This window comes from Tachypleus tridentatus, chromosome 8, assembly GCF_004210375.1.
Source record: "Tachypleus tridentatus isolate NWPU-2018 chromosome 8, ASM421037v1, whole genome shotgun sequence".
Taxonomy (NCBI): Eukaryota; Metazoa; Arthropoda; class Merostomata; order Xiphosura; family Limulidae; genus Tachypleus; species Tachypleus tridentatus.
In genome coordinates, this window is record NC_134832.1 from 87,838,133 (window position 1) to 87,863,496 (window position 25,364).

The window sequence follows — 25,364 nt, forward strand, 5'->3', positions numbered from 1 at the left end:
ATGAAAACTTGGTAGAGTTATTATATGTTTGTGATTTAAGTAATACTGTATTAATCTATCTATAACATTTGAAGAGTATAAAAAAACGTGTGGTTTCATTGAATACCACAAAGCACATGTTAGCATGGTTTAGAAAATATTTTTAAGAATTTCTTTACAAAAATAACATCCTAGACTTGCTTGACAGCAGGAGCCATCTGGTACACCAAACTTCAAATACTTAATGTGCACAAAAATTCCAGAATTGCCTTATACACCAGCAAATATGATATTGTTTATTTCACCTACTCTAACCTTAACTAACATAAGAATATGGTATTTTTATAATAATAAAATTGTTAAAAATTAATTCTACTTTTTTTCAATATTTAGGCTGGTATTGCATTAAATTTTTATATAATTTAATATTGCACCAAAGAATACAGAATAATAATGTACTTAAGGCAAAAATATCCCATAACTCTTACAGTTTTTCTGAATTTTCTTTAAAATCTCATCTATGCTTGTTGATGCATTTCCCAAGGGAATGAAACTTTTAACTGAAAAGAAAATTTGCATATATCTTTACAAAAAATAATGTAATGTAGTACATCATTTGATAGATGAAAAAATTGGCTTTTTAGTGGTTATAAATACTATAGCATTGAATATCAGAGAGAACTATTGGTAAATTTGAAAGAGAGAATATGATAGGTGGCAAGGAACTCTGATTTTTTGTTTTATAGCTCTAACTAAAGATTCAAGGCTATAAAAAATTATGCTTTTCTTTATTACCTAGTAAAAGTAAGAACTTAAAACTTGTGTAATTATGCTTAATTTTTTATGCTGTAATTATTGGAATATCATGATCAAATATTTTATTTTTGAATGTAACTTACTAAAACCTAGTAATCTGCAGAAAAAGTGATAACTGAGGAGATAGGGTAAAGATGAAAAACAAACTTTCACAAAGAAATAATAAAATAAGTGTCATAGGTGAAAGATGTGTGAAAGTTTGTAGATAGAATAATGTAGACAGTTCAAACTGGAATCCAGGTTTTTCCTTAAAAAAGTCTACCTGCCTAGTAATTAAGATGCTGAACTTGCAATTGGGAGGTATGGATTTGTATCCCATCACTAAATAATATTGCATTTCCAACTGTGGGGTTATAATGTGACAGTGAATTCCACTATTCAATTATAGTAGTCCAAGATTTGATAGTGGGTGGTGGGTGTTGATAGTTGCCTAAAGTCTATCACTTACAAGTAATGGATAGCTAATGCAAGTTGCACATGAGTAGCTTTGTGCAAAATTCAACAGATGAGCAAATAATACAAATCTTTTAATACAAAAAATCACTGTTTATGCTTTATTGATGAACACTACTACAATGTAGAACAGTTATAATGTATTGTGTGAAAAAATTTCAAAGGAAATTATATTGGTTGAGATGTTTCAGTTTTACTCATAAACCATTTTCCATTTGATGTTTTCAGTTGTGTTAGCTATTCAGTTTATTTCATAAAGGTATAAATTATGAATAATAGTGTTTTTGTGAAATTTCTTAACTGTTTATTCTGGTTTTATGGAAAGACTGTTTAACAGTTCTAAAATTTATATGAATTTGGCACTAACATGCATTTTGGATAAACATTATCTCATGCTCTTTTCTTTCTTTCTTTTTTTTTTCTATCAGTTGCTAGAGTTGTTTGATAGTGAAGACCCCAGAGAGAGAGATTTTTTGAAGACAACATTACACAGGATATATGGAAAGTTCTTGGGTCTTAGAGCATATATTAGGAAACAGATTAACAATATATTTTATAGGTAAGAATGGTCTGATTCTTAAAAAAAAGAAGTCAGTGGTGTTATAATTCTGTACAGTTATCATCTTTGGCATAATGTATCTTTTCATTTTATTGTATGTGTATATATATGTATATGTGTGTACAGGTTTTCTTTCTCTGTTATTAAAGGTGTTAAATACATTATATTTATTATGTTTATGTTATTTAACAACTAATGTAATATTTCAGTCTAACTTTTTTATATAGCCAGATAAAATTATTTAATTATATTAACTGATATGTTTTGTGGTGCATATATTTGAAATGTTTGTGTATATATAACATTTATTAGAAAACTTATGATTCACACATGAAAAACTACTTAGATTTTATTTGTAAGTAATGTTATAAAATAAAACAAATTCAGTTGCAGCTGTCTTTGTAAAATATAGGGGGGCATTTTCAATCTTCAGTAATGATCAAAGATAAAAAGAGCTTAGATCTCGCAACCATTCTTCTACCTCTGATGTTTTGTAGGATGCCTTTGGTAAATTCTCTGTGGTGCATTATCCACTCCAGGATACTTTTGTACAGTGTATTGGTCAGTGTTGTCACCTCCTACTTATATGCTTTCCAAACTCCACCAACTGGAAGTAGACAGTGACTCATTTGAGATGTTAAATGTACAAGAGAATCCTAGAAGGGTATCTGCACTTGGTACAGGATGAATTCCAACTTGTTTTATATGGAGGAACTGCCATGAAAACTTGGATGTGTTGCTGACTGGTTTTATTTTCATGGAGTTGTAGCTTATTAGCATCCATTCTGTACATAGACATCATCAACTTGCAGTTTAATGACATCAGCATGTTAATATGAGTTTACCTTGGCATTTTTGCATAACTCTTCAAGTGTTTTATTTACCATTATAAGTAATTTACAAGCAGTATAAATTCCATGGCATATTAAGTACCATTTTTGAAATTGCACATTTAGCTATACTTGTATATGCTTTTTCCAGTGTGATAATTTATTTCCATTTTTCATGTGCAGTCTTTAACAGTTGCTCTTTCTTTGTAGTGCACTTTGGGAGAAACCTTTAAACACAGCTCAGGTATTACTTTTGCAGATCTGAACATACATTAATAATCTTGTTCACAGTTCTGAGGGAGACTTAATAGAGCTAGAATGAACAGCTCAGTCCTTGGATTACTTCTAGTAACAATTTTGTCTTAACCTTTTACACGTGGCTGAGCCTATTCACATGAGTACAAATATGATGAAGCTATACATACTAAAACTCAGAGTTCATAATCACAAAATTTCACAAGCTTTCAGTAAACCTTACATATTTGTTGTGCATGACAAGTTAGAATTTTTAATAAAGTATTTATATTGAATATTTGTTTACAAATTTCCAAAGCCTTTATGTATTCAGTATCACTTGATTCTGAGTGCAAAGTAATTTTTACACCAAGAATAAAATGCTTTGTTTTAGTTTTGAATTTAGTTTGCATAATGTATAGATCCTCTTAAATGAATATCAAAACTTTCATTCCAGTAAAACATATTTTTTCTACTCTTTACACTTCCCTGTAGCAAAATTCACCAATGTACATTAAATGAAGGTTGAAAGTTAGGAAGTATACATTTTTTATTTTTCTTTGAATACATCATTTGTTGCTGCATCTTTATGTGATGATGTTAAGTTTCATCTCTTAATCCTGTCATTTTTCAGTCTTATGGATTTATCATTTTCCTTGTAGTATAAGTATTTTATTCATTTACAAAGCAACACATAAAATCTGGAACACACTAACTGCTTCTTGTGCATTGATGGACTGCACAACGTGAAATATAATGCATGCAAATACATCACTGATTAGCCATAGTTTTTTGGTTGTTTTCCTTATGTTTGTTTCTGAACAAATGTTTATGTATCTTTCAATTATGCATTTCAGAAAACTAAAATATCAGTCACTATAACTAAATTTCCCACAACTACTATACCTTAATTGGTTTTCTATTTAAGGTATAAATATTTTGAAAGAATTCCATTATTGTGTGAGCAACAATTTCACATAAACACATCATTCACATTCTTTTGATGAATGTCTTTTACCAACAAGTTGAAAATAATGATTGCAAACTTCAGATAGAGAGAAAAAAAAATCTGTTTGATATAAACATGGGCTTCAAATGAGAACACAAGGTTTTGAAAACTGCCTTGAAAGTTATTGATAGATAGGCAAAGCTCTTCTGGGTTTACAAACTATATTGAAATCTTAGCAAATGGAAGAAATTAAGACATAGAAACATTATGTATGACCGTGCTGTTATTTATAGCTTGTATTTATATTAGGTAGACATTGTAATAATTATACTGTATGCTATACAAGCTAGAAAATGAGAGAATTGAAAGTGCACACATTGTGTGACAATGCAAGTTATGATTGAAAATTTAAAATATTTTCTTTTAAAATTAAAACTTAGATAATATAATTTTAATTTAAACTTTACGTTGTAAATGAGATATACTTATAATAAAATTATAAATTTTAAATGTAATTTAAAATGTTATGACAAACACATTCAACTGACATGGTTATAGAGAGGGTTAATTTTCTTTTACTATCTTTGGTGCATTACTCATAACTTGCCATAGAGTATTCTGTTTTTCTTTACTGGAATCTTGCCTTTACTTGCTTTACCATTGTGGTTGAACACTATTTATTTTATTGAAAAACTAAAATTTTGCTCTCGTAATCGTGTAACAGTGGAACTTGTCACTGGAAAAGTCTGTAGGATAATTCCCCCTTAAAGGGGTCAGTTTTAGGTGATACTTGCACTTATAAATAACCACACTTCAAATTAATTGCAACAAAATGGCCAGAGCTTTAAACTAGTATAGTTATAAGCCATAGGGAAGGCTAGAGGCATGGTAATTGAATGTACAAATTGTTGCAATGAATTGTGAACATTCTTCGGTACATGTAACAAAATTGTTTGGTTTCAAAATTCAGACTTAAAATAAGTTAGTTTTATAATTATATCAGATTACTTAAAACTAGTGAGGTTATATTTGTTTTTTTTTAATATTAAAAAAAGAAGATACTAGGTTTACCTAACCATAAGGGCTAGAAACGTAGTGTGTGAGAAGGAGAAAAAATTATAAAAAATAAAGTTTTGTTTGCAAGAATAGCACTTTAAAATCACAACAAAACTAAATAATGCCAAAGTTGAAACATTTCAATATAGACAGTGCTTTTTAAGTTAGTTCTCATTGTTTTCATGTAGTTTGAAATAAGTTGTAGGTATAGTCATTAGATAATACTGACTGAGCTTCAAAGTCTGAAAGTAGCAAGAAATAATGTTAATATCTAGATTTCATTTCTTATCTGAAGTATAGACAACAAATATTATCTAACAAAATGTTATGAATTTACCATACTATAATCAGTGAATCCAAAAAAGAATAGTTCAGCTTAGATTGTGGCTAAATTTATCCCAATATTAAGCATATTTTAAAATATCCTTGCTAAGATGGAAAAATGATCGTGTAAAATTTGACTTATTTAAGTGTCAAGTAGAGTTTGAAAATATAACAAATTAAAACTGAGGATTTAGAAAATGCAAGAAGCTATGTTGAGTTTTGTGGTTGGATCAAAAACAGTTAAGTTGATGTGAAAATGCTCTCTTTCATTGCCTAAGTACTTTTGGAAGGATATTTTAACTATATGAGCAATGAAATCCTTTGATAAAATGTTTAGGCAGAGTATTCATGATAAAACTTTGTAGAATTGATGGCAACTGCCTGTTGTGGAGACACAAGTGTAGAGGACGGCATTTCAAAAGTCTTCCACCCTTTCGTCTTCAGTCAGTGCGTGTGTGGATGTTGGTCTTTTATAACACACAATCCACCAGGACACAATAAAAGACCAACGACACCAACACACACACACTGACAGGTAGACAGAAGACTTTCGAAACGTTATCCACTACGCTTGTGTCTCCACAACAGGCAGTTGCCATCCATTCTACAAAGTTTCAGTAATGAGATCTGTGTTATTGCTGACAAGTTAATTGTTTGGGAAATTATCAAAATGTATTTAGCAGAATATATGATGTATCTAAGTACCTGCTTATTTTATTTGTATCTTATCTAAGCCAATTTAAAATAATGTAGGTGGAATAAGTGTTATCTTTTTATATAATTAGTGTTTTCATCAAATCAAGGAGAACCTTGTAAATTAGAGGTTCACTTCTCCCATTATAAAGTCTGTTAATAAGAGATTAACAAGTTTTCTACTTTAATTATAAAGATTGAGCCTTTTTTTTAATATTACCACATTGCAATATGGTTTTTGTTGTAAAATGGTAGGTTTTGTGTTAAAATCTACATTGCTATGTATGTCCATTCCTGACAATGGTTACTTTTTCATATGGTTGTGTTTGTGAAGTTCATTTTTGGGTGTTGTACAACTTGCATGTTAGTACCTATCTAACTATTAGTGATGAGGTGGGGGTAGCTATTTGTTTGCATGATCATTTATAACACAAGCCACCTCACACCTATGTCAGTGATGGAGGCACAGTAAAACTCACTACCACTAAACTTGCCCTGTTTTTGTAATGACATTTCTACTTAGGCACTCTGCCACTGTCACTAATTTTGAACAGCTGACTAAAAGGAAAGGCAATTGCAGCTAAATTCTGATTTTTGTTTTTCTTGAATTAAAAGCATATTTTATAATGTTAGAATCCCATATGTGCTTTTTTCACTTTGCTGATTACTTGTACAGGGTGTTCAGAAAGTCACTGTGCATTTATATATTTATTAACAGACGTTTCAATATAGAATACAGTAGGTAAATATGAATGACAATTATAAAAAATGTTAAAAGTGACCCCCATTGGCATCAATACAGGCCTGGATCCTTCTTATTTTGTTTCTAAACACTGCTCTCAGTTGCTGGCTTGAAATAGACTGAATAAAATATGATTACAAAACTGCACAGTGACTTTCCAAACACCCTGTAGTATTTTGTTAGTTATGACTGGCAGTTTTCAAATATCTGTTATTGCACATTAAAGATTCATTTCTTTCTCTGTTGGTTGTTCTTTTTTGATTAATATTCAACAGTGTATATTTCTATAATGCCAAATTTGTTTCCTATAGTACCTGTAGTATGCTTTTTACAGTATTCCATTTTTGTACAGTAGTTAACATAATGGTTCACTGTAGTTGTTGAAACAATTTTATTTTATGGTCATTATCCTGAACCTCTAGCTCTCACAACATGGGCTTGTTCTGTGTGACTGACCTTGGGATCTCTGTACTTGTTCAAAGTCTTTATAGATTTTATACTACTAAATATTTATATGGTATATATATATCTTCACAAAATGTGGTAGTCTTTCATTTAATATTCTGTCTTTCATATACAAAAAATATTTTTAGTGAAGTTTTTTAATAAACTAAAAAGATTTGTCCATGAACATATTGAATACTTCTTTTGAATAGTCCATGTGCAAAGTAATTTTATTAAGTTTAAAAATACTTTTCTTCACCTCAAAAATCACGAATTTTATTTATTCTCTAGAATTTCCTAAATATGTTTCAAATGTTTGTTTTCAGTAAAATTTTATGTTTTCTATTTTTTTACCCTAATTGTATGTGAGATTGATCAATTTGACTAACCTTGTAATCACCAAAAAAATTGATATAAATCTAAATTACTATCTTTTTCTTTCTAGAATGAATTCAAATTGTAACATGAAACTGCATTCATTTATCCTAAGTAGCTTTAAACACATAACATTATACATCTATTTATAAGTTTTATTTTTTTATTGCACTTGGAATTGTGTCTAATTACTATTTGTGCCATTATAAGTTGGAAATCACTTGGGGAACGTGCAACTGATGTAACACTATCAAATCACATTACCAATGAGCTGCACGTATATGTACTTTTTGAAATATTTTTATTATATTATCATTATATATTTTACCTTAGCTAACCTTAAAAGATCCTTATTTTTACATTTTAGTTACTTTTATAAAAATAAATAAACATGAAAACAAAAAGTACTTACATGTCTCTTACTTTTTGATGTCGACTGTCAGTAACACTTAACACTCCTTATTTTTATGCTAATAGTGGTAATGCACAAAATAATTTTTATTTAATTAAATAATGCATGAAAGAACATAGAATAATAACATGTAAAAATCAGCATTTCCTGAATCTCAATTTTTTTAGCTTTTTAATTGTGAGGTAAGAGCTGTTACAAATTTATCCATCATCATCTAGTCATCATCTGTTCCATGAGAATGAAACTTCATTAAAAGAGAAATTGGCAATTCTCTGTTTAGGACATAAAATATAATACTTGGTTTTATATATACTATAGAATTAAACACAATAGAGAATTATTAAAAATTCCTGAAAGAAGATGTGAGAGATGAATGTGGCAAGAGGGGTATGATCTTATATTTGGCACTGTAACCAAATACAATTGAAAGCTATGAAAAGTATGGCTTATCTGAGCAATGATGATTTTATATTGAGTAATTTACATTAAATTTTGGGCTTACTGGAAGTGCAGTGAACAAAATTGAGAAATTGGGAATCCTACAGAAAGTTCGTCACCTTTTGCACACTAGGGGAAATTCAAGATTTTTAAAAATATTTCTCATAAAATAAAGACCTTAAAAGTTGTGTACTATTAAAGTAGGGATTATTAGCTACATTTATATGGTATATCATAAACAAAAGGTAGTTTAATACAATTTTGAATGCAAGACAAAACCTTGTGACACTCACAGTGAATGATACCCAAGCAGATAGGGTTAATATGTAGTATTGTGTTACTTTTTATTAGCTTATAAAGATTATTTTTATGCATTGATTTGATGGTAGTATACTTTACTCTAGGTTCATTTATGAAACAGAACGGCATAATGGAGTTGCAGAATTATTAGAAATTTTAGGAAGGTAAGAAATCAGTAAACTGCTTACAATACCAAGTTAAAAATGCTTCATTTATATAGTTTTTTTCCTGAAAAAAAATTGTAAATGCTATTGGTGTTTTTAATCGAAAGAATAATGAAACTTGTTCACTAGCATTGTTTTTTCATTTATTTCAACTAGATTTCTAATCATTTATTTAATTGATATCTGTTGAAAGTTACATTAAACTGAAAAGCTTAAATAATCTTTTGTTTTTTAAAAAAAAGACAGCAGTCTTGTTTATAGCAGTTTTTAATTTTTCTTAATGTTAGACATAAATCTTATCAGTAAACTGCAGATAACCGTTTTGTATCACAGTGTATGTTAAGACTAAAATGTATTTGCTTTGCTATTTTAGTATCATCAATGGATTTGCTCTACCACTCAAAGAAGAACACAAAGTGTTTCTGTTAAAAGTAATAATGCCACTTCATAAAGTGAAGTCTCTTGGTGTGTATCATCCTCAGTTAGCTTACTGTGTTGTACAGTTTTTGGAGAAAGATGCAAGCCTCACAGAGCCAGTGAGTAGTAATTGTGTGTAATCTCTCTTTGGTGTAGCTGTAGTTGTATGTTCAAGATCATGTTCTGTGCATTTACACTTAGTAGTAAAATAGTAAATTTTTTGTAATTTATGATTTGTTTCAGTTATTTGTTTACTGACACAAAATTTCAATTACTTTCCCATAAAAAAATACTTCATACCACAATAAATAATTATCGTAAATTGCAAATGTTTTTATTAAAGTGGAGTTAATTTGTTTTTGTTCTAGAGGCAGTTAGACTTCATATTAGTACAGACATCTTTAATATCTAGATGTGAACTATTTTTATGATCATACAAAGTACAAAGTTTTATCAGACTGTAATTTTCCTTTTTAAAAAAATAGAATTAAAGATGAGTTATCCATAAAGTAAATTGAAAACTTGAGACTGGTTTTGTTTAAAGTGATTTATGAAGTCATCTGTATTTTATATACATTTTTTTTGTATCTTATAATCAATAGAATGACAACATTTTTACTTCATTAGTATCTGGCCCAATTATCTCACAAATCTACAATATTTAAAAATATGTACATGCACACATTTTTTATGATTGAAGTATTATCTCAAAATCTTAATCATCAAGTGAGAAAACTGTTGAACAGAGACCTTATTAAAGTTGCATGTAAATTTTGGTTACAAAATAGTCTCAGTTCTATTGTTTCATAGCTAGCTTAATAACCATTCAAGGTGGTAGTTCTGTTTTTATTCATCTTTAGTTGCTGGGCTAGTTCAAAAACCAATGATGATAGTTTCCTTTGCTGTTGTTGAACTGTCAGTATTATCATAAATAATCTAAGAAAATATTCAAGAAGCTGCTTCTCTATACAGTGAATTTTTGTATTTGTCTGAATCTCAAGCTTATGAATTGTTTTCAGGTAATAAAAAGTTTGTTGAAGTTCTGGCCTAAAGTTCACAGTCCAAAAGAAGTAAGTTTGTTTTTAAAGCTTATTGGTTTATAAGGTTATTTTAAGTTTTATGAAAACATCACATTATTTTATGCTTTGTAATTGTTTTGTAAAATGTTAAATAGTTAAATAACACAACACTATTTTGTTCATGAATGCTATCAAACAAGCCATCAGCACTGAAGGTATTTGTATGTTGTGGATCTTGAACAGTGACACACTTGTTTTATTTCTGATGAAAAGTCTGATTTATCATAGTATAATTTGCATGAAAACCATTGATTATACAACCTTGCATAAAAAAAGTTGAAACATTATTTACATGTTCTCTTTTACTTAAGTGAATAAAATTTTGCTCATAACAAAGATTTAACTACAAATTGAATAGACTTATAATATTACACTTACAATAATTTGCATTTCTCTTAAAAGTAAGATTCTAGAATAGGTCATTGGTATTCCCCGTAGTTGTCAAGCTGCTCTACTAAACTAGTAAATTTATTTATTTGTTCACAGTTTGTATAGGTTCTTAAATTTTGACTCAAAATTTCAAATCCTTAATTTTTGTACTTGAAATCAGTACAAATTCTTAAATTCCAAATTAATTCAGTCTAAATGTACCTTGGTTTTTTGCATGAACATCATTTTTTGCATGTTTTTTAACCCTCTCACTACAAGGTAGATCAAGATGCATTCCACAATTTTTTCAGAAGTACAACCAAAATTTATTTATACTACTTTATTATCATTGTACATTAATGAACTTAGAATAAAAAATATTTAATAAATACATTTTTGTTATATTAGTTTTAATTTCTAAATTTTATAAAGCAGTACTAAGGAGGAAAAAAATCCTCAATTGTTCCTAGTATGAGAATAGTGATATTTGCTCTCTAGGCCTTACTTCTTTAGTAATATATTTACCATCATTTTGAGAATTATGGAGTTTAACATAAATCTCATTATAATGTATATATTACTCAGCCAAAGCTTATTTTTAATGAACAACTCTATATATATAAAACAATGTAAGATAATATGACATTTGATTGTTTAAATCTTTGGCTCTCTATTGGTTATAAGCAGTATAGTACAAAATGTCAGAAGGAAGTATTGGCATTTTGTGAAAGGTGGATGTGGCCAAGAGGGGTCATGATAGCAAAATTATAATGAGTTAATCACATTATATTTCATATTGCTGCAAAGAAGAGTAAGTATATTATAGAAGAAGGGATACTTAGAAATAAATGTCACAATTCTCTTGCTAGGATGAAATTAGGATTTTTAAAAATATTTTATTACAAAATGAAGAACTTAAGACATGTATAGTATTATAAGCTGATTTATTATCTATGATTTTATGCCAAGTTTGTCCATATACCATGATGATAAAGTAATTTAATTAGAATTAAAGATTAATTGCACACAAATATATATAAGTGGATTTACAAAAGTGTAACTGTTTTGTGTTATTTGTCATATAAGGATGTTCAACTTCAAATTGTATATATATATTATTTATTTATAGTTGTATGTAGCCTTTTTATGTTTTTACATGAAATTTATTTTGTGAAATTACACTCGGAGGAAATATTTCTAATACTGAAGTATATTTTTTGTACTTTTACATTTTAATTAAAAATAACTGTGCAAAAGTAAATGTGTTTACCAAAAAGTTTGTATTTTCTCTTAACTAAATTACTAGTTAATAGTTAAACATCTAACTACCTGTGATATCAATGTGTGTTTTCAGTCGTTTAATCTTATGTAATCTTTGTAAACTCTTTTCCTTCTTTATTGACATGTTTCACTTTATAAGTGTTCTTTTCAAGTGCCCAGTTTCAAATTCTTTTCTGTTTATTCTCTTCCTTAATTCAGAATTGTTCTCTATTCCTTGGCTTATGTATCTTCTCATTTAATTTAACCACATTTTAAAATGCAGTTTGTTCAACTTCTTTCAAACAATTACATGTTTCATATATTAATATATTCAATTTCTATTAACCCTAACTAGTATCAAGACCTAATCACTTTGAATCAACGTTTATTTATTTTTTTGTCAGCAAGTCCATTCCCCTTTTTAACATACTCTTATAGTTTCTTCTCTACATTCACTTGTTGTAAAATGGGTTCATAGGCAACTGTTCTTCCTCAATCTGCTGTAGTAGGTGATTGATTTATTGATAATAGACTCTAGGTTGTTATGGGCTAGAGTACCTCGTTTTAACTATCTAATTTTTTATATAACTACTAAGCAAGAGCAAAAACATTTTGTCAGAGCTTAAAGTGTTTCAACTTGTGATATTGTTATATCATCTGCAGTCACCTGTTTACATATATTGAGATGAATAATAAATGGGATGAAAAAGGAAAATAAAGCATTTAAAATAAACTATAAATGAAAAGGTAAAGTTATAAAATCAAGCTTATAACCTGTAGAAGATATTTTTGTTCAACAAGTGTTAGAAGGTATGTATGTATTTCCATTCCCTAATTTTAAACATTTCATTGCACTGTATATTGATTTTAATAGCTACAGTTAGTGATATGGTAGAAAAAATGAATTTTTATCTTAAATTTTTGGTGTCATTTAGGAGATTCTAGAGGATATGCAAGTTAAATTTAAAAACTACTTTGTACATGAACTATTCAGAATCTGGATGTAAATAACTACAATGATTAATGTATTTTTTGTATAAGTAATAGAAAAATCAAAATAAAAAATATATTTCTGAAACTACATACATTTAGAGAAAGCTCATGTCAAGTTTCAAACAATTTCATCCACTATTTTTTTTGGAATGAAATATGAGAATTATGTTATGGCTTTTGCTATATAAGGCAGAGGATTAAGATAAGATTGGATGAGTAATTTAGAGGACAAGGTGATGATAAGATAAAGTATTTGAAGTAGGGTGGTAGTAGAAAATGGGATAGCCTAGATGAAGCAAATAATCACTGTTATCTCTAAAAATATAAAAGTTGACCAATATGCAAGCCAACATTTGTACTGAATTTTAGACATTGCATTAGGATGATTTTTATGGATAAGGAAAACAAAAAACATTACTGTGTAAAATTTGTATAACTTCCCCATATACGTGTGTGTGTGTGTGTGTGTGTGTGTGTTACAGATTGAAAGAAAATGAGATTTGTATTATAAGAGGAAAATTATCTCCTTAATTGATAAATGTTTTTAATGTAATGTTTCAAGTGATAAATATTAAGCTCAGTTTACTTTTTGTTTGTACAAAACAGATACTTTTTTGTAAGCTTAGTGTAACCTATGACTTCAAGTTCACTTTTTTGTGTAAGTAAAACAAGAAATTACTCTCTCATAAATTTTGTCTTAGTTTTATTTAATGAAGTTTTAACGTATGGCTGGATGAAAACTGTAAACTAATATTTTGTCATTTGACCTTTATTGACAAAATCATTATTTTGTAATCAAGTATTCTTTTGTGGATTAGAACAAATTTAAGCAAAACAGAGAACATATAATTTTAAGCATTTATTACATTGGATGTTCTTGATTTTAGGTAATGTTTCTTAGCGAATTAGAAGAAATATTAGACGTCATAGAGCCAGCAGAATTCACTAAAGTTATGGTTCCATTATTTAGACAGATTGCTAAATGTGTGTCATCCTCACATTTTCAGGTTAGTTCATCAACACTGTTGTGGATAATGATTACAGTATATGTAGCACTATAGTTAAAAAAGTTTGTGATAGGAAGTAGAGATAAAATTTATTCAGTTGATAAGTGCAGTATATATTACCACTAGGAATGAGTAAGTTAATGATTATTCTGAAAACACACTCTTTAAAGTTGTCCATAAACCAAAAATAAATATAGCATTGTTTTTATTTTGGTATAACTAAGGTTAAAATAAGTAGCTGTTAAAATATAACAACAAACGTGGGATCCAAACTAGACTTTTACATTTGGCTAGTGGACTTAAATTTAAGTGTTGCCTAAATGTTTATCTTTTCTAACAAATTAGGAAGCTTTGAAACTGTTTAGGTTCTACCATATTCTGACATGACTAATAAAGGTTATATTTTGTATTGTTAAAGAAAGATAATTTGAAATTTTTAGCAATATGAAGTTGCTGTGTCTTAAGATTTTCTGCCTGTAGTTCTGTTATGTAAAATATTATATGTTCAAGATGAAAAACTTTCCATCAAATTAGTAAGATAGTTTCTGTCTATATAATATACAGATATAACTGACAGACAGTTGACTGCATCTACAGGTGAGGCAATGCTACACATTTAGATAGGTACTCACATGAAGTACACAATTCAAATACTATTGAAGGAAATATTTGAAAGACAGGAGACAGTTTGTTAATAATGTGTGGCTGATTTGTTGTGTTGACTTAGTATGGGATAAATTTATATTTGAGTAATTAAGTTATCTTTAGATGATGAATAGTGAAAGTTATCTTTGTGATTAATTTGTTGGACTCGCAATGATAACAGCTCTAAATAAAACTATTTTGACAAATTGTAAGAATAGTTAATAATATTAAGGGAGTCCAAGTTGTTTACATTTTCATTGTCAGTTATGAATAATTCTTCCACATTATCTGGTAAATGATGATTCTTGTAACACTTCATTGATGATAAACATTCAAGGCAAGTGTCACTGCAGCTTATATTTTAAACCATTCCAAACTAGTGAGCAGTGTGCACTCCACAAAAGAAAGAATGAAAAAATTAAAATCTACAGGAAACAAAAAGATATATTTAAACCAGATAGTTGTAGTATCCCCAGGTTGTAGGTTAATCTCCTTTTCAGTCATTCTCTTTTGTAATTGTCTGTTGTTGTGCTAATTAGTCCAAGAATCAAAGTCCTTAACTTCATGGTTTGATGATGAAATATTTGTCTAAGGTATATCTTGGGCCAGCAATTTAATATGGTTTTCTTTCCTGTAGGTTTGTTTTTCAATTTTTTTGGTTAATTGTTAATAGCTATCTATTTTTTTATTTATTTTTTTTGCAATTTTTATATAATAGATGAAATTTTGCTTAGAATTTTCACGGACAATGTTCCAAATACTATGCATACATCTTTGTTGTAAACTGTACGATCTTATGAAAAGTGTATCCTCATATAAATAAAAATACAAAAGAAAACATTAGGCATTTGTTTAGTCTTATTTTTTTTTATATTTAGATGACATAAAACAACACATACAATAACTACTTAGTTTTTGAAAACAAATAATTATAAGAGAAATTGAGCATGACCAAAATTGTAGTTGGAAAAATACTGTTTTATTTTAGTATAGACCTAGGATACTGAAGTGTGGTTATGAGTGTAAATAAAGGTTTGATATTAGCAATAATATTATTTCTGATAGTTTTACTGCCTTCAATCCAGCTTTACTTTTTCTCCTATATAGAAATATATACTGTGAAAAAATATTGAAAACTATGAATTTGAAAAATTTGGAAAACAAGTAGTTTCCAACATTTGAAGTACTAGTTATTAGTATATGATACATATGGAAGTAATTTATGCACAAATGTATCATTTAAAAAATAAGTTGTCATACAAAGTACACATTGCATTTCAAAAGGAATAGATGTAAGAACACATGGCTTCACAAAACACTATACATATTCCATTATCAAAAGAATATTAAATACATTATTTTAAGTAGAAATGAAAGAAAAACATCTGACAAAATGAAAAAGCAGTGTAAACATCAGAAATATTGTTATACCAGAAAAAAATATTAGAAATGAAAATGTGTTTTATACTAATGATGAAATTATAGTTGAGTTAATAACAGGTAGACACAGGAAGCTTGAAGTACAGACTGTTGCATATTTCTACTACATTATATTAATAAAAAAATTGAGTAATTTATTTTTGTCTGAGTTTGATCAAGATTAAAGTTATGAACCAGTTATCGTAATAAAACCTTACTTCTTATGAGGATATGGCAAGTACGATGCTCTTCAAAGTACCTCATGAAAAGATGCTTATCTCAGACTACATTTCTCTTTTACTTTATTTTTAAAGTGGTACATTTGGCACCTCCATGTTTTCAGAAGATGTTGGGTAATGCTTGTCAAGTGATTATAAAGTTCCGATTCCTGAGAACTCAGGAAATAGACACCAGATAAACCATAATAATCTACTGTTGGTGGCATTTGTGGGTGGATTAACAAGAGATTCTACCAGGTCCAATGTGTGACAGTCTTCTGGGAATATTTCAGCTTATTGGTTATTAGTTTTTAAAGTATAGATGCATTAACAGTGGTGAAGTCTGAAAGTCAAGTCTCACGTACTGCTAGCAAACCTGTGGGTCTGTGTCTTATATTTACAGTCATTATAATGTGTATTTAATGCTTGAACCATTACTTAGCACTTTTTCAGTTTAATGATCATTGCTGCTATAATGCAAGTGTAATTCTGTAACCAAGTTACAAATGGCAATTAATAAGCCTGCTTACTTACGTGCTTTAGTGTAAATCAATGCCACATTTTTATTCTCTCTTGGGGAGTTCACGTGAAAGTGTTTTGTTAAATACCCAGGCTCACTGAGGAGTTGGTGAAAAGTTTTACTTTTCTACAAACCACAGGACTGAAACGACTCATTTGGCACCACTTAAATTGGTGAGTTTAGCAGTTTAAAAACATTACGTGACAGACACATGCTGAATCTTATTATCAAGGTTTCATTACTTTCCTAGTAGTTGAATAGTAAGATAAGAATTGGTTATCTAAGTCATCTCTCCTTTACATTCATTATAGTCAACAAGTGTTTTTTTCTTAATCATAATTTCTTGTTACATCTGTCATGGTGGCATTTTTTAATGTAGAAAAAGCATAAACATCTTTATCAGTACATTTTCTACTGTTATCTTTCCACAGTTATGGTTTATGCTTAAAGTTGTATGTGATACTTCTTTTGGAAAATAGATTTTCTTTATATTAGCACCACAGACACAAGTTCCTAGTGAAAATAACTTTTCAAATAGGCATGGAGAACTACAAAAGTTTTCTGAGAAGAAGTAATGATGCAGCCAATTGTATTTCTTCCTCAGTCCCTCGGCTGAACCCTGATCTGACTGTTCCCCTTTTTTTTTCATGTGTAAATTCCAAATTGCATACAGTGTGTACTTACTGATTTTGCCATTACACACAAATTGACAGGTTTCTGAAGTACATTTTGGAGAAATTATTTTGTATCCAACATATTTTTATGAACAGTTTCCTAGGAGGATAAAATTGTGTCTGGAATAGGTTTAAGTTAAGAAACTTATGCTTAGAATCAGTTACAGGAAGTGCATTTATGCTGTTGTTGAAGTTTAGAAAACTGTGAACCACAAAAAACGTATCTTAAGAGAATAGATAAAAATACCAATAAGTATGGAAAATGTGGAAGAATATTAATTTTTGGCCTAGGAGATATAACCCATGACACTGGTCATATCCAAGTACGCTAACATATCTCTGAAATTAACATTAGCATATTTGTTTTTATTATTTGTATTGTTTTCACTTATGTATATTGAATGACTTCAGAAAGTTTAAATCATTTCAACACTTGCTAGTGTAATATAGGTTCTTATTAAAAATATAGAATATTCTTTGACTAGTCTTCCCATGCCCTGAGGTACTTCCTGAGATATTGTTTTGTATCTGTTGGCTTTGAATGGATATCTGTTTGTTGATGGTATTGAAATGGATGAGGTTAGCAACTACCTCTGTTATTGTGAAAGTTCCAGTATTTTCTCCAAGACCTCTGTTTGTTGATAGTTTGTATTAGGAGGCCAAGCAACTTCTAGATTCTGAAGGAAAGCATGATTTTGACAAGCTACATTTCTATTCATAAAAAGGAGAGAACTTGTATAGATTGGATTTTTTTTCTTAGTTCAAATTTGAAAATTGTGTTAAGTTGCCAGGTGTTTTAGAGCTAAGATATTTACAGATTCGGCTCAAGAATCACCTGATAACTGTAATTATTCATCTTAAAAATAAATTGTTTTTTGTTTGATTTTTCTTTCGATATTTTGAATTTTAAGAATATACCAATAAAAGTACAATTACTATTGTAAACAAATGTAATCCTGCACCGTACACACTATGTACTATATTTGTTTTTATACAGATGTTACTTAAACTATGGTAAACTTGTGCACTACTTTCAGTATTTACCATATTATAAACAAACTATTAACCTTTTAGGTGCTGATGTTCAGTATTTTACCAGGTTTATTTTTTTTATTAATAAGCATGAGACACCACCATATCTAGAACATGGATACTTCAACTACATGACATAATACCTATAACATCTTAATTTTTCTATGGTCAAATGATTTATAATATAGTCAGAATCACTTCATAGCTATTTTTGGTGTGTTATTGCATAGACACTTAACTGATAATCGGTGTGATACTTATCTGTAAGTCGGTATAATGATATGTATGTTATGCCTCATTTGTTGAACGAAATGGTGTAATAAACAATTGTCTAAAGCATTAAAATTGATATAAATAGCATTTATCTAACACCTTTTAATCCATAAAACTTATGTTACTTACAAATGCTCATCATGTTTGAAAACAATGTCTCTATCACATCTTACCAACAGCCAAGTATGGTTCTAGCACTAATTGCATAAATTATTATACATAAAAAAATAACTGCTAAGATGGTTGCTACAGACAAACACAAAGGGACACTCATTACATTAATTTACCTTTCATTAGCTTACGAATAACAGTAAAAATTCATGTATTGCCTAGACATAACTTAAACTTTTGTAGAGAAAATAGGTTGTAGGGAAGATAATCCCATGTTTCAGGTGATATATTTATGAATTTGACAACTTTCTAAAGAAGGGATATAATAAATTCCATACACGTGATTGAATTTTATAGTTTTTGATATCAAAAGCTTCAAAATTCCCCACTTTAAAACCTCGTTTAGCTAAAAATAAAAAAAAAGGAAGTAGTAAATTTCTTGTATATTTATATATTTCTGGTTTTATTTTTGTATTGACAGATTTTCTTTGCACAGGGAAAAATTTAATGGTTTCTGCCACATGAATAAAAATTTCAATATAAAGCAAAAAATTGACAATTAGGACTATGATTTGTTTAAGAATGTTTCATTCAAAACTGATGTTAATAAAACTGAAATTGGAAGAAAATTTTAAATCTTAACATTTCAGTTATTTTATTTTGGAGGAAATTTGTGTGGATATATCACAAATAATTTTTCAGAACTTGATGTCTGTCATTTTCCCCAGGTAGTATCTGAAATGCCTGTTCTAGAAATATTTGAAGTGTTTTTAATGTGTATTGCATAAAAAACAAACTAAGGAAAACTTGTACTGCTTTTAATTTGTATGACATTGATAAATGGATTGTGCATATGAAAATAATTGAAGTAGTGTACCTTTGTCCTCTATCTAAAAATGTTGGTCAGACAATGACGTTTTGAGGTGTTGATAATGTTTTACAGGATTAAAATGCTGGTTTGATGAGATGATCTAGTTAGAATCCTTTAGGAATTTTATTCTGATATTGAACAAAAGGCCTTGTAAGCAATGCCATGTGGGAGCAACAGTGAGATCTTATACTGTTTTACACACCTCTTGTTTTGAATTTGAAACAGGCAGATTAAAAAGATTGTGTCAAAAATAGATCTGCAGTGTATGATTTTAGTTACAAATTTCAGACCCATTGGTTTGTAATATTTTGCCAGTTTTCCACATTTAAACTAACTTATATTCTAAGTTTTCCTTGGAATATTTCAGAACCTACTGTAATGGGGAACTTTGTACTAAAATTGCTTCTATAGAACGTTTAGAAAGTTCACAACACTTTGTTATTGTCAAATTGTATTGTTTTTATTTTTGTTCTTATTAGAGCTTGTGAAACTAATGATGCATTCTTGGTAACATTACCATGGCCATGTTGAGTTTGTCTCCAGTGGTACAGTGACATTTAACTTAGGCCAAGTTGTTTTATACATTTCAAGTATTATATTCATTGGTGTGTTTTCTGCTTTTTAGAGATACGTAACTTCTTCAGTTGGTAATAGTAAATAATAAATAACTGATGAATGACAAGGAAGTTAAAACTACATGTATATAAAATGGAACTTTCTCATCACTATTGATATTTTTGTCATATTTTTTAATATTATCTCTTGTATGAACAGATGAGAATTGTTCTGTTACGGGAACAAAAACAAGCACAAATTTTATTGAAAAAAACAACAACTGTTAGTTACATTTACAATATGTAGAATATGTTATGTACACATTAGAAAGAAACTAAGCAGAAACAATTATTTTTTGTTTTACATTGAAAGCAGTGTTTCACAATGAAATTTCCTAAAATTCACAATATGATGTTATACAAATACTGAATTATATTTTCTCAAATGCAAAACTATGTATGTAGAAAGTATTTACCAAATTCCATGAAATTAGTTTAGGCATTTTACGGTTAAGAACGAAAAGAACAGGAATTCAGTGGTACTTAATCTGTACAGAAAGGGTTAATAGGTTCAACCAACTTGTACAGTATAGGGATTAAAGAAATTCATGACAAGCAAGTAAGGTATATGTTATAAGGGAAAAAAGTTTATCAGAAATATTTGATAATAAAAATGGTGTAAAACAAGTTTTCATTCTTTCTAGATTACCTTTTTAATGTGAATGATTTACTGTAATTGTTAATATCTGTGAACAGTGTTCTACATTTTACAAAACCCTTTAAATTGTGTACAAATGATACCTTTAATAGTAGTGGTTTCTAAATATGTGTATATGGGTTACAGGATTCAATTGTAATATGTGGTAAGAATGGTTGTATTTGGAAAAGAGACTGTATTGAAACAAATTGGTTGTTTAGTATGAGACTGAAGTAACTATATACAAGTATGAAAATTCTTTATAAGTACTTGGATGTACTAGTAGTGAATTGAATGGGGAGACCATTATGGGCTGAATATGGAAAGGGCTCATATAAAGTTTTATCAAATATACCATGCTGAACAATTTGACACCCCAGTGGCACACAGGATGTATCTGTGGACTTGTTCTGATAAAAACCAGGTTTTGATACCTGTGGTATAGCCCAGTGTGTAGCTTTTTGCTTAATTCCAAACAAACAAACTGAAGAATGTGATGGACATTAAAAGAAAAGCACTTAAGAAATGAACATAGAAATAAAAAAATATTAATTAACATTTCTGTTAATTTCATGGTAAAAATTGTGAAAACTGTTCTTTTAGGAGTATAAAGAATGAAGTTAGAAGTTACTGGATATAAAAATAAGTGTGTAAGCAGATGTGATTTCTTAGTGGCGTAGAAGAATGAGTAAAACAAATTGTAAGGAACTTAAGAAAAATTTAGGTTGTGAATTATAGGAATGGTGGAGAAACTCTGAGGAACAATCGATGTTAAACTGGTATCAGAATCTTTTAAATAGGTCAATAATTGAGAACCATTTATTAATAGAAATACATATTATGATTACCAGATAATGAATGTGAAATTTACAAGAGTGTTGAAGGTAGAAGATAAGGATCACAAAGAGATAAATTTCTAAATATCTTTTAGGATCAAAAATATAATTAATTTGGTGTTTCCATGTCCTATATTTAAGGCTTGTAGAAAAGTATATGCCCCAATGAAAATTGCATCAAATATTTCTAAGTTCTGTACCAACCATTTGTGATTTTTGCAACAGAAAACCTTATTCTCTGGTAGCATCTTAAAAAGTTCTTTGTTTATTTGGCTGTTTTCAGAGATCACCATATGATATGTGGTGAATTGTATAACAGAATTGAGTACACCAGAAGATTTATGGAAACTCTACTACTTTTTATTTATTTCAGAAACAAAGTTATCAGGTCACTTCCAGCAATAATAAATAAAAATAAATATTGGTATTTTTGTAGTTGTCAATTCTGTTGCCAAGAAAAAATTTGAAATTGAACAACTGCACCTAGAAACCATTATGCAAATATTTAGCTTAATTCTTTTAAATTTTGTATTCCTTCAAATAGTATTGAAGCTAAATGAAGTTGACTTGAAGAAATAGGGAAAAATGTCTTTAGTTTTCTCAGTACTATGAATCTCTGTAGAGTGTTTAAGTTTTTTTTTTCTCTCCATTGAAGTATAGGTAACAGAGTGCTCTAATGGTTTTGTCTGAATGTCTCTGGTGTTTTTCAGTCAGTATGAAGTTGTAAAGACAAAACACCTTTCAGAATATGCTGAATTTTTAACACAGTTTATATACTTCAATACCAGTGCAGCCAGATTGAGCACCCTGTTAGCTACAAATGTTCCCAAATCTTATATTCACAGTGATGTTCCTTTAAACAAGTATTTTGAAGTATATATTATCTAGTGTATCTTTAAATCCTTCTTTATGGCTTGAGAAAAAGCTTGTTTTACATTAGAAAGCAAGTTGTCAGTAGATTTGTGTGTTTCCAGGTAGATGGACAAATTTTTCAGGGTGTTGTATACATAGTAACAACTGGTTTTTGGTTCTCAAACTTGATATTAAGAGTTAAGATTTCCTTATTTCACCTTCAGTTAAAACAGACTTCAGCTCAGCAAAAGTAGTTGAATCTTACATTATTTCATGCAAGATTTGTACTGAATCAGGAGAAAGTCTGGACACATGCATATAATTTGCTACAAATCCACATAACAGCCCATTAATTCAGTATGGTATTAAGAAGCATCTTAAAAGGAGTTTTATCTTATGAATACAGGCTCAGGGGAAAACCTTGATTGGTGTGGGTCTTGATGTTGCACATATCTTCCTTTTCTTGCATCTGCCTGATATAACATGCTTCACGCATTAAACAAACTTCGAAACTTTTGAGAGTTGTTTTTGAAATTTCAGTAGGCAGATTCATGTTACGTGGCAGACAGGTAACATGCACACAGTTTGGGGAAAAAAAACCAATTTAACATACAGTGAATGATTTTCTCGTATGCTATTGCATCATCAGTATTTAGGAGTAAAATATTGCAATTCACATCCTTACTCTTTGAGAATTTCTGCAACGACTTGTTCTACTGTAGAATGATTGGTAACACCAACTAATTTTGTGTTAGTCAAACAAGTTTTCACTTTTCCTTCTACCTTTAATTCTGGAGGTGATATCAAAATAGTAACCATGAAACAGGGAATGTTGATGAACATTTTTTACACCAGTTACTGCTGCTGGTTTACTTCATTGTTTTTTTCAGCTTCTCTTTCTGATAACACAATGCATAATATTGATGTAGATAGGCTCTTTGAAGATAGTCAGAACTTGGGAATAGTATGGTCTTTGCCCAGCTACTTAAAAAAGTCTCTCAACACAGGATTATCAGACGTTATTGCACAAATTAGAGTTTGCATCAAAAATTATCTTTGTTTTGTGAATCAATTTAAATGAATTTTTTGTAAATAATATAAATACCACCAAAGAATTTTTTATATAATTTTCACAATTCTATGAAATATGTTTTAATGGCTTTTAAATCACTATTTACTTGAATGTAAAATATTAAACAGATGTAATAATTATAGATTTGTTTTATGTATTTATTAATGAAACTTTTTGATACTTGTATTTTCAATATTAAGACACAATTGAATCAACAATAAAATGTTTGAGGTAAATTATATATAAAGCAATGCTTAGTTACAACTGAACATTGTTCAGTACTTATCCATCAAAAGTAATTTAGTGGATTATACTTGCTATTTTTATGAAGATTGTGGGGTCATAATAAATTGTTGTGAGAGAAAAGGGTGGGTTGGTATTGTAAAGAGTCTATAGCTGCTCTGTATTAATTTAGTGCTTAACCATTAAAATTCATTCAGTGACTTCTTATGAGGGATGTTTGTGGAGAGAAAAGGGTTAGTGGGTATGCACATGAAGTTAGTAACTAACTGACTAATGTTCACCAATAAAACTTGTTCAGTAGCTTGTTTTCATGAGTAATTTTCAGGGAGACTGATGGGTTCAAGCAAACTGATGCAACAGAAAAGGGTTAATGTAATATTTTTTTTAACATTTATGTATGATGTGGTTTAATAATAATGAATTATGTAATGCTATTGAAATGTGGAGTCCCAGAGGTAGCAGCATAATTTCAAGTTTGGCATCAGGCTCAACTTGTTTTATTTGCATGCATTACGTTTTTGGGGGTTCTACTCAGCTATGTGTGTAGAACTTATTTTTTCCACTGATAATAAATACCACGAGCTGTTCACTAGTATTTTTATTATGGTTAGGTATTGTTGAATACAGTGACAAAGCATTATATGTATATAATGTACTCACATAAAAGCAAACATGAGAACAACTATATTATATGGTCATAAAATATATAATATAGCCCTAAAATGGCTCAAATATTGATTTGGTAAAACATTATATGAAGTAGTTATTAGTATATATACATGTTTTTCATAAAAGCTATTTCAGTTTTTATGCCTTTTATTTTGGTTATAAACTTTAATTGTTGATGTAATGACCAAAGATTCTTTCTAGAATTACATCCCCTTATTTTGGTGCTTCAGATGACAAGTGGTTACATGTGTATTTGAGACAGTCATATTTCAAGATGGGGTTGTTGGTTTTTTGTTGCAATATCAGTTTGTGTGATTTCTTTGTGCCATTTGGCTGAATGAAGTGTGAACATACAGAATTTAGTAAGAAGCAAAAGTTATCTGTCGAACAGTTACAGTGGTGTTGTTTTATTGTAGTGTACTGTATATATATAGATATGTATGTATAACTTTTTTTTTTTTCAATATTAAAGCTTAATATTATATGCTCAGACTATTTACTAACATTTAAAGAATTTTATCAAGAAAGTTGTCTTCACGAAAAATGTTTATCCACGAAAAAATAACTCTAACTGAAACCAAAATACACCACTGAATTATTCCACTGGACAATTGAGAAAATTACCATCTAAATAATTCTCACACTAGGCAAAAAATATATTTGAGTGGGAAGGTACTGAGCCATGACAGTGCTTTTCTAAACCCCCAACAGACATTACATAATTATCAATGTAAACTGTTGGCCTTTTAAGATTTTTTTGAAGAAGGCATTAACACTAAAAATGT

The 25,364-nt window shown here is 29.1% G+C and overlaps 1 protein-coding gene across 5 annotated transcripts in view; it reads left to right on the top strand.

Moving 5' to 3' along the window:
* LOC143222871 (serine/threonine-protein phosphatase 2A 56 kDa regulatory subunit gamma isoform-like) overlaps positions 1-25,364 on the top strand; it is a 105,174-nt gene that overhangs the window by 51,694 nt on the left and 28,116 nt on the right. For all 5 annotated transcript variants that reach the window (XM_076449990.1, XM_076449991.1, XM_076449992.1 and 2 more), the window contains 5 exons: positions 1,677-1,807; positions 8,709-8,768; positions 9,142-9,304; positions 10,205-10,255; positions 13,774-13,893. In XM_076449990.1, the coding sequence (XP_076306105.1) occupies positions 1,677-1,807; positions 8,709-8,768; positions 9,142-9,304; positions 10,205-10,255; positions 13,774-13,893 (525 nt within the window). The remainder of the gene's footprint in view (positions 1-1,676; positions 1,808-8,708; positions 8,769-9,141; positions 9,305-10,204; positions 10,256-13,773; positions 13,894-25,364) is intronic.